Raw genomic sequence first — 10,695 nt, 5'->3', positions numbered from 1 at the left:
TTCTCTTTCGAGATTTGTTCGTACCCCCAACTTGATAGTACAACTCATCGACGTTGCCGTCAGAGCAACCTATCGGCTGTTGACATGAATCCTTAGGTATAACACGTTCGTCTGTCTGACACGCTTTCTTCTGAGTAAATAACTCCTTGTTGGCGTCTGCAGGAGTCACGCATTTGGAATCACACTTTTCTGAGGGTGAAACCTTAACGGGCTCCTGGCCTCCTGTACGCACCCCCAAGTGGGCGGTTACGGGAATCAACTTGTTAGGAGGTTACGTATGATCCTCAGTCTGGACGTTTGCTTGGGGTTCCTCCAACGGCCCCAAGCGTTCCTTAACCGGAGCTTTGCTTTGACCCGCGTGTGAAGGACCAAGACGTTCCGTGATTTTCATCTTAAATCGGGACAAATCCACGCTGTCGCGGTGCTCCATCGGAGGTGCGGAACTCAAAAGGATCGACGAAACAGGTGCATAACATCTTCTGTCTTTACCCTGGCGCGGGCCAGACTTGAGTGACCCGCGGGTTGGAGGGTCGGATCCAGGTGACTCGTAAAGTGGAGGGTCGGAAGTGACCCGCGAAGTGGAGGGTCGGATCCAAGTGACCCGCGATTTGGAGGGTCGGATCCAAGTGACCCGCGATTTGGAGGGTCGGATTTGAGTGACCCACTTTTCTCGATTTTTTCGGCCATCGTCTTGGACTTTGGCCTCCAAATTTTGTGCAGTTTTTATGGCTTCTTTTCCACTTCTTCCCTCTGTAACCTTTTGGCCTCTTGCGCAAGAATTCGAGCGTTCGCAAGCAGTGCACGGCGCTTTTTAATCCGCTCTTCAAGAGTTGAACGGGTCCTTTTGACTTGTACCCATTCACTTGTTGGTGATTTGGAGGAGAGGATATTTGTCCGTTGTTGGGGCGCTTGGCGTTGCCTAATTTTCAGATCTGCCTCGTAACGGATCCCGTCAATTGACTCCAAAGCCCTAGTGAGTTGGCGCGCAATGCGTTGGCGCTGCCTTTGGTGAGCTCTCTTCGATAAAGTGGGCGCGCCTTCTGTACTCAACTCCTTGATTGAGGAGGAGTTCAAATCTGCAGATCCTGACTCGTTGGAGGATGGAAGGGCGTTGCAAGGTTCAGCTACTGCAGCAACGGGGGCGTTGATCTTCCTGCGCTTGCGAGAAGCGGAGGATCTGGAGGAGGAGGACGAGAGATATTCTTCGTACTTCTGTTGTTCGAACTCGTATTCGACCACCTATTCAACTGGTATCTTAATCATCGGTTGCGACACGACGGCCTCGGCAGCGAGACCGTTGGCTCCCACTGTGGTCGCCAGTTTGTTGGCATCGAAAGTTAATGTATTCATTATGATATTCATTACAACTTCAGTCGTTACAATGAAAACAAAAAATATAGTCTTTTTATAAGACTCTTACACAATGAAAAAAAAAAATTACAACTCTCGTTAAAACAAACACAGAGAGATCGTTTATCGGTCTTCTGCTTGCGTAGGTGTTTTTGCATGTGCCGGGGTTTATCCGTGGACCACCTTTGATCAGATCCGGTTGTTGAAAATTCGGCAGAGCTTCTGTCTCACCAAGGAAGTGTTTGATTTGAAGCGCTGAAATCGACCAAGCGAAATCAGGGCTCTTCTCGAGATTAAGACCAAGCCTAATCTCAAGGAACGGACGGACGGGGTTCAGATCCTTCGAATAGCTCCTTCTTTATGCCGGAGTTCGCCCGGATCTGATTCACCTTCGCTGAAATTCGTGATCCCTGACTCCTCAACTCGGCAGCACCTCCTCGTCTTGATAATTAATCCGCCCCAATGAAATGAGCCCCTAGGCCTGTATTTATAGGCTTCGATTGGGGGTTTTGGATAAGAATGAATGATTCCTCCTTATCTTCAGTTAATAACTGATTAACCACGTTTGGGGATGATATTAGATCAGTTTGGATGCTCAGGAACGAACAAATCCTGAGAAAACCCGTCAAAAACCGAACATGGGTCGAAACAGCGCGCGGGGGGCGATCTGACCAGCACTTGTGCGGGTCGGATGGATCCGACCCACGCCAGTGCGGGTTGGTTGAGTCCGACCCGCGCCAGCGTAGGTCGGATCATTCCGACCAGCGCGGGCGCAGGTCGGTTTGGTCCGTCCCGCGCGGCGCGCTGGGAGTTTGGCTTCACTGATTTTTTTTGGTGTTTCTCTAGTTTTCCGGGACTTGTGTTCCCCACCGTTTTGCGTATTTGACCGTCTTGCACGCTTCGTTACGGGACTGACCGTCAAACAGGCGTTGGTTGACGTGCGTGTGTTGATTGATGCGCGCGTGTTGACTGATGCGCAAGAACTGATTGACGCGCGCGTGTTGACCGACGCGCGCGAGCTGATTGACAAGCGCGCGCTGACCGACGCGCACGAACTGATTAATGAGCGCGTGTTGACCGACGCGCACGAACTGATTGACACGTACGAGCGGATTTTCTTGACGCACGTGAGTTGACCAACGCATGTGGACTAATTGTCGAGGGCGTGGGCTGATTGTTAAGCGTGCAAGCCACTTGGTTCGCCATTTTGCTTCAGGCGCTTGTCGACGACAGAGAATCCTCTTAGACTCGGATAACGACGTTCGTTGTCTTCTCTTCGTCTCGAGCTGTGTACAGACACCTATAGGCATTTTTAGATGCCTACAACTGGTTATAATTACAAAGTAATCCTAGAGTCCGATGATAGATTAACAGATTTTTTTTCTTTTTTATCTACTTAGAGTACATTCTTTGTTAGATGTTATTTAGCATTAGTGTTAGAATTGACTTAGGCTTATAGAAAAGATTCTAGGCCAAATTTTTTCAAAAAGTTCTACTTTAGTCTGAAATATCATTTTTAGACAATAACACCACCTCCTATAAAGATTTCTTAACAATCCCCTTGTTAGGACATTGTCTATACAATGTCACTTATTTGAGTAATAACAAATATTCATTTGATTCTAATCTATGTTTGATATGATCTAGTACAGGAATATATAGGCATGTAATAAGAATGGGGCAAAAAGAATCGAAAACCAGATCAAAACTTGATTTCAGCTTATGGACCATCGATGGTTCACATTGACCTTCGATGGTGACCAAGAGCCCATCAATGGTGCAATATGTTCATTGACCATGCAAAAAATCCGGAGAGGTTCACATCATGATGGGGTCATCAGCCGTCGATGGTCAGTTCAACACCATCGATGATTGAGAGCTGCCATCACTAGCTCGATGAATAAAATGATTTGTTTCACTTCTAATCTCAGTCGTCCATTACATATGAAGACCTAAATCCTCTCCTTTATTTTAAGACATTGTTTCCTGACCTAATTAGAAGAGAAAAAGAGAGAGAAAGAGAGAGGAGGCATAGGGTCTATGTTTGTTGATCAAGGAGAGCTTTTTGGTCACATAGAGCCTCGTTGATCGCTCATTCATCGTGCATAACATCCTCCGATCAGTTTACAATGAGGAGAGCTACCCTTGGAGTCCATTATCATCTCAATCCTTCATTGAACTTACCTTAAATCATCCAAAGAACGGTTTGTAAATCGAAAGGGCTATAAGATCTTCTTTTTTTTGTATTGAGCTTAACTGTTTTTTATATATTGAACTTCTTTTACAGCATACTCAAGCCAGTTGAATTAAGGGTTAAGACTAGCTAGGGCTGGAAGTTACTCATCGAGAGTTAGGTTAGATGACTAATTTTGGGTTAAAATAAGAGTGCGGTCTTGTAAGCCTACTAAATTAGGTTGGTAATTCAGGAAAATTCTGTCATAATGAGGAAGCCCCTTTGCAAGAAAAAAGAGTTAATGTAGGATTATTTCTCCAAACTACTATAAAATCTCGTGTGTCTTCGGTTTGTTGATTTTGTGGTTGGTAATATTGCTAATTACCTATTTATCATTATAATTTATTCTTTTCGGCTGCATATTTTGTATTTACATAAAAAAAATATAGACAATCCTATTCATCCACCTCTAGGCTTGCATCTTAGATTCAACCACCCCCCCACCCTAAAAAATTAATAAATATGAAAAAAACTATAATTGTCAACTCACATTAAAACATCAGAGTTTCAATGTAGTGGCAGGCTCCTTTGACATGGCACCAGAGCAATATAGGTTCGAATCTTACTAGCTACAAATTTCTAAGTAGATTTTAAAAGAGTTGATATCGATGCATGTGTCTAGGTTTATGCTCATAAAAGGGTCTTCAATTTGGAGGAGACATGTTAGACTATAAGGTGACATTTGGAAAGGGGTTAAGTGAATAGGGTTAAGGGGAAGAGCTAACTTAAGTAATCTTTCACTAGATGTTAAAAATAATTTAATTCCATTTGCATTTGACAGTCAAGATGAGTGGTTAAAATTTTTGTGTTTGGCAAATAAATAAGGGTTAATAAGACTAGTTGCCATAAATTTCCTAAAATATATTCTTTTCTAAAGTTTTATTTCTTATTTCGAGAGGGAATAATTATTAATCCGCCTTTTTAAATGGATTTGTTAACCCCTCTAAATGAGGGTTAACAGACTTTAACCCTTGTAAAGAGTTAGTTTAACTCCTTGTTCAAATTAACCCCTTTGGATTGTTAAGAAAGAGTTAAATCTCCTCAACCTTCTATTAACCCCTGGCAAATGGGAGCTTAAAAATGAATCCTCAACTCGCACCAAAAAACTTTTGAGTTTTGTGTAGTGGCAGGCAGAAACAGGTCTATATGGAGTGTTTGGGAGTAGTTGCACACATAACGATTCCAAAATTACCTTCTATGCCTTTTTAACTTGCAATATGCCCTCATAATTTTAAAAAAATTGCATCCCTATATTTAGGTATATAGTTATATAACCACTAAATAGATTATCCCATTTGAAATTTGCTCATTTGTAGTTAGGGGCTGTTTGGTTGTTGTTGGTAAAGTTGTGTATTTATGACACAACTTGGAAAGTTGTTGTCCACCTCATCAATTTTACTTTTATACTTTTCTTTGTTTGTTTTTGATTCCATTGGAATCATAAAACACTTGTTTGGTTTGCAAAATAAAACTTTAATTGTTTGTTTGGAAAGTGTAAAAAGTGGTCCCTACTCAAATGATCATATTGGTTGAAATTATTTTTTATTATTTTTTTCTAACTTCAATGTTAGCTTTCTCCTAAAATCATGTCTTTTTTTCATGAAACCACTTTACAAGCCACATCAGCATATGAAATCACTTTACACTATTTTCACAACTACAAACAAACAATTAAAAGTGATGAAAGCTGACATTGGGACCCACTTTTTTACACTTTACATCCTTTTACATGGTAAAAACATACAACCAAACAGCCCCTTAGCCCATTTCCATTTAGTAGCCCATTTGAATTTTCAAACAATCATCTCAAATATGCTGGCCTGCTTGAATTTAGCTCATTAGCAATTAAAAAACACAAAGTTCAAAACATATCTTTTCCATTAGTTATATTTCTGGATCAACCACTAGCGGCGGGCTCCTTTGATATAATATGAGAGCAACATAATTATAAATCTCACTAGCCACCAATTTACAATTGATTATTTTAAGTTACATCGATGCGTGAGTCCATGTTTCTGACCATGAAAAGGGATGCTCAACCTACGATACATGTTAGAATAAAATTATATTTTCCTCTACCCTCTCTTCCTCGTCGCAAGACCAGAACTTGTATTGCTTTCAGGGGGAACTTCCCGAAAGTACGACGGGCATTAATTGTTAAACTCTTCGTAGTTTAGAGGGGTTTCCTAAATTTTTAAACCTCATGACGTACGGCTTGTGCTGATGACGAAAGTTCAAGGGGTTTTAGTGACATGTACCCTTGCAAGCGTCTTGGGATCTTGCAGTGGTTACTCAAATGAAATCGGTTGGGCCGCATGGGAGCAAACCAAGGTCGTTTCAGAAGGCAGTAGAAGTCAGCCTGCTTTCATCTTGATTGCCCTAACTGACTCCCAGTTTAGGTTGCAGTGCATTTCTTATCAGAATCCGCACCGTGTGGATTCTGATAGACACACAGCTGGGAGTTTATTTAGGAAAGTGTCCCTTCCCTTTTGTAAATGAGAGGTTCAGAATGTCCTGCGTGGTGCGGGGCGTTTTGAGAGGTTCAGAATGTTCTGCGTGGTGCGGGGCATTTCTGAGAGACACATAGTTGGGCTAAAGTTTGATCAAACCATTATGAATTCTTTCTTTTTTTTACATCGTAATAACTACAAAGTTTTTTTTTTCTTTTTGGGGGGTGGGGGGGGGGGGGGGGTAATCACTTTTTCAAGTTCAAGCTTCTATATTCTATTTATATATATTGTAACAAGTTACAAACTGTTGTATTTTTTATGATAAGAAGCCAAACAACATCGACGAAAGTGTTCAGGCTTTGTATAATACGTTAGCAAAGAAGATCAATGACAATATAAATTAACTCATCTTGTTTACTCTGTTTCTTTTTTTTTTCTAATTAATAAAATATTTGGACATATTGATCCTGTTAATTAAAGGAAACAAAAGTGAACCCATCTTATCGTCGGTACTACATTACATGTTTTTATGCGTTTCAATAATGCATGCCTTTTGTTCTTTTGCCCTTTAACGGTAAAAAGCCTTCTTCTCCAGGTCTTCTGCAAATACATCAAAGGTTTCATTTATAAACTACTGCTGCACTCACCCAATTATTATAAGGGGTTTTTGCATTTAATTTGAGATAATTAATTAATCTCTTGGCCAAGTCTCATGTCGCAATCCTAGTTTAAACCTAGTTTTGTTTCTCCCTTTCAACAGTCATAAAAGTGTAGCGCAATAATTGCACGATTTCATTCACTATGTTGATTAATCATGCTAAATAGTCATCAATCATGCTTTGGCGAAGAGAGCAACTCAAGTTATACACAATGTATAGCTACAATCAGAAAGAAGATATGTTGAGAGCGTTCAATTTCACGATCACAGAACGTGTATATATGATTGAGAAACATGATTGTTGCATGCTTGGACTACTTCACTAGCCAATCCGAAGACGTACGGAATACCACATAAAACATTTAATTGCAACATGTAACTAAACAATACAGTTTTATTAAAGGACGTAATAATATAATGAAGGCTCAGCATGACTAAGGATTATTATTACTATACAAGTCTAACGTCCCCGACTATAGCGTTACAGGCGAATACGCCACTTTGTGACATACAAGCTTAATAATCATTAGAAAATTAGCACGAGTATCATTGTAGTAATATGGTAAGTATGCCGATTGAAACAGAAACTCAAATTATTAGCAAATTATTAATATAAGTACTCATGATGTATCAGTTTTTCCATCTCAAATTCTTACCGATTGAAACAGAAACTCAATTATTAGCAAAACCAAGACAGCTTAGTACAGTTTGACATGATACGAGACATAATATTATGAGTTATCTAAAGCTGGCAATCATAAGGCACTCATCATTTCTCCAACACTTTCATTTAAATATAAAAAAAAATGAGAGATTTTCAAAAGAGACCATTTCATAAAAGTATTTCTCATTTTTGACCCCGTAAAGAAGTATTCACCATTTTCGACCTAGGTTCAACCACGTCAGCTAAAACTAGGACGGTTTTTCAAAAAGCCTGCCGAAATCTCTATGGGATTGGAAATCCCGTATAGCTAATATGTTGTCGAGAGTTAATTTACAAAGTGTTTGGGATTCGGAATCCTGTAAACTTCGGACACTTACGAATTCCACGGGATTATAAACCCGTAGACATTGGTTCATGGCAAAATGTATCAGTTAAAACCACGGAACTAGTAGTCGTGTGGTTTTAACAGAGACATTTTTCCCTGAACCAAAGTATACGGGATGGGGAATCCCTTATACCTCCATTTTATATAATAGTTCCCACAGTACCCCCCACCCACCTAGTTTACCCATCCCACTACTACTCATACTCCATCTCCAAGTACTTCCATCCATCATCTCTCGTTGTCGTTAACCACCCATTGGCCGTGATCTCGTCGGAGTTCACCGAACTCAATTTCTAGGGTTTGTACATAAATTTAGGTAATTTCTTCAAACTTTTATGATTTCTTTTCAAAAATTTCTCAAATTGTCATCCATTTCATCGCCAATAGCTTGTTTTATGTTACAATTTGGTAGGGATGACTACTTTGACCCAAACCCATTTGCCTACTCATACCCACCCACTAAATGACCCATCTAAACTCACCCATTTAGTTTAGTCATACTCCCTTTAAAAGTACAAGTTTGAGAAAATCTTTCCTTTGTCAATATTACCCTTTACTTTTTTAAATATTTTATTAAAATCTTAATCTATCATAATCATAATTATATCCTATCTTAATCCCACGTGAATTACCTATAGCATCTTAATCCCTCGTGAATTACCTACATCTCAATAACTTTAAAAAAATAAGAGTTACATGAAATATTACAACAATAACAAAAAAACCTAAAAAGTTTTAAAAATTACAAAATACTCTCTAATATTCAAAATTACACAAAACACCATCACATATCAAAATTTAAGCAAACATGAAATTTGGAAATTAACAGTATCTTCTAAAGAATTTAAAATTTGTAATTGACACCCTCAACATTTGAAAATTATAGAAACATCCTTAAAAGTTTAAATTAAAAAAATACCCTCAAAACTTGTAAAGAAAAAAGATAAATTCTAGGGATTACCATCAGACTTGAACATAGATCCCCTTTCCCCAGTGTAAAAAGCTCTTTGTCGCATCAATTAAGCTTCAGGGATGATAGAGAAAGATAATACCATGTAAACACCAATGAGTTTAAATGATAATAAAAATATAAAGAAATAATAATTATCTAACATACTATAATACATGAATTATTATCAAAAAACTAAAAAGTTTTAAAAATTACATAAAACACCCTCAATAGTTAAAAATTACACAAAACATCCCAACTTTTCAAAAATTTAAAACAATAAACATAAATCTAAAAATTTGCAGTAGCCCCCTAAATTTTACAATTTATAATTAATACCCTCAAAGTTTCAAAAATTATGAAACACCCTCAAAAGTTTACAATTACAAAAAAATCATAAAATTTGAAAAATAAATTGATAGATTAAATTTTAATATCATTGTCTAAATAAAATTAATTACATATAATTTTACTCATAGGTTGAAGTATCAAAAATACAGAGGTAGCATTCATTGATAGAAGACTAAATAACTTAAAATTGATAAAAGACTATAATATAATAGCTTAGCATTAATTGATTATGTTTTATAAATATTATTCGTTGATGTTAGTAATATTCATAGGTAAAAAATAATATTCTCTAGTGTTAATAATATTCACAGGGTAAAAAAGATATAATGAGTTATATATAGAGAAACTATTAAAAAGTTCAGAGATATTCTTCAAAAGGATCTAACTATTTTTATTTTAAATGGAAAAATGAAGGAAATTAACCCAAAATTCATAAAGTTACATAAATCACTTGAATTGTTATTAACAAGAGACATAAAGTTACATAAAGTTACACAAATTTTATACCGTTTATAGGACAAGTCGTACTAATGTTTTTGTTCATAGGACTAGAATATCAGTACGATAATCCTATAGTTAAATGAATAACGAAAGTTCATGATGAAAGACAAAAAGAAAAAAAGTAATAAGTACAATATACATTGCGAGAATGGAAGAGAAAGGGAAAGAAGTGCAGTAAGAAATAAGAAGAATGATTAGAAATTTCTGAGTCAGTGTGCCTCTTGCTGCTCTGGGATTGCCCTCCAATCCGGTATAAAACTATAATGCCAGAGAAAAAAAAAGGATCGTACAATCAAACGGCAAAGATTACCTGCGTCTTTGAATTTACTCAAAAACACTCGTATCATTCCGTTCCATCCAACATAGAAGTAACATGTAGATATCAAGCTCTCAAAGCAAAATATCAGAAACATTAACTCCTATTTACAACCCAATAACATTTCTAGAGGTAGTCACACCTCCATCCACGACAAGATTATGCCCGCTAACATACTTAGCCTCATCACTAACGAGGTACAAAGCAGCTTCAGCCACATCTCTAACAGTCAGTTTGCACCCCTTGAGAGTAGCTACCCCCCTCACAAAATCCTCCATCTTCTCTATCTCATTCTCACTTGGAACTCCAACTGCTCCCTCATCTCTCCAAGCATCAACCAGCATTCTAGTAGCAACACCAAAAGGAGAAATACAGTTAACCCTGATCCCACTGGCGCCGAGCTCACAGGCTACATTTTTAGTAAGCCCGACGATCGCATGCTTAGATGCGGTATATGAATGCGGCCCGAGCCCACCTAAGACTCCGGCCACGCTAGCCATCGACACGATGCATCCGGACCGTTGAAGCACCATCGCCCGTGCCCCGTGCTTCATGCAGAGCGCAGATCCCCGCACGTTTACCTGCATTACACGGTCGAACTCGTCGGCATCGAGCTTGGTTATGGATTTGTCGCCAGGGGTCTGGCAACCGAGCACGCCTGCAATGTTGCAAAGGATGTCGAGCTTGTGATGACGGGAGAGAGCGAGTTTGATGAGGTGTTCTATGTCGGGTTCTCGGGTGACGTCACAGTGGACGAAGGTGGTAGAGTGGGGGAGGGAAGCAGCAAGGGATTCTCCGGCAGTGTCGTCGATGTCGGCAATGATGACGACGGCACCGT

The 10,695-nt window shown here is 38.9% G+C and overlaps 1 protein-coding gene across 1 annotated transcript; it reads right to left on the bottom strand.

Moving 5' to 3' along the window:
* Positions 9,723-10,693, bottom strand: LOC109841509 (sex determination protein tasselseed-2-like; the record flags this gene model as incomplete). The annotated part of the gene is made up of 1 exon (XM_020410473.1): positions 9,723-10,693. A coding segment is annotated over one exon (729 nt), but the record flags the coding sequence as incomplete, so codon positions are not given.

Source organism: Asparagus officinalis, chromosome 5, assembly GCF_001876935.1.
Source record: "Asparagus officinalis chromosome 5, Aspof.V1, whole genome shotgun sequence".
Lineage (NCBI taxonomy): Eukaryota > Viridiplantae > Streptophyta > Magnoliopsida > Asparagales > Asparagaceae > Asparagus > Asparagus officinalis.
The sequence above is the reverse complement of the archived record's forward strand: the minus strand, read 5'-3'. Positions and strand labels throughout refer to the sequence as shown.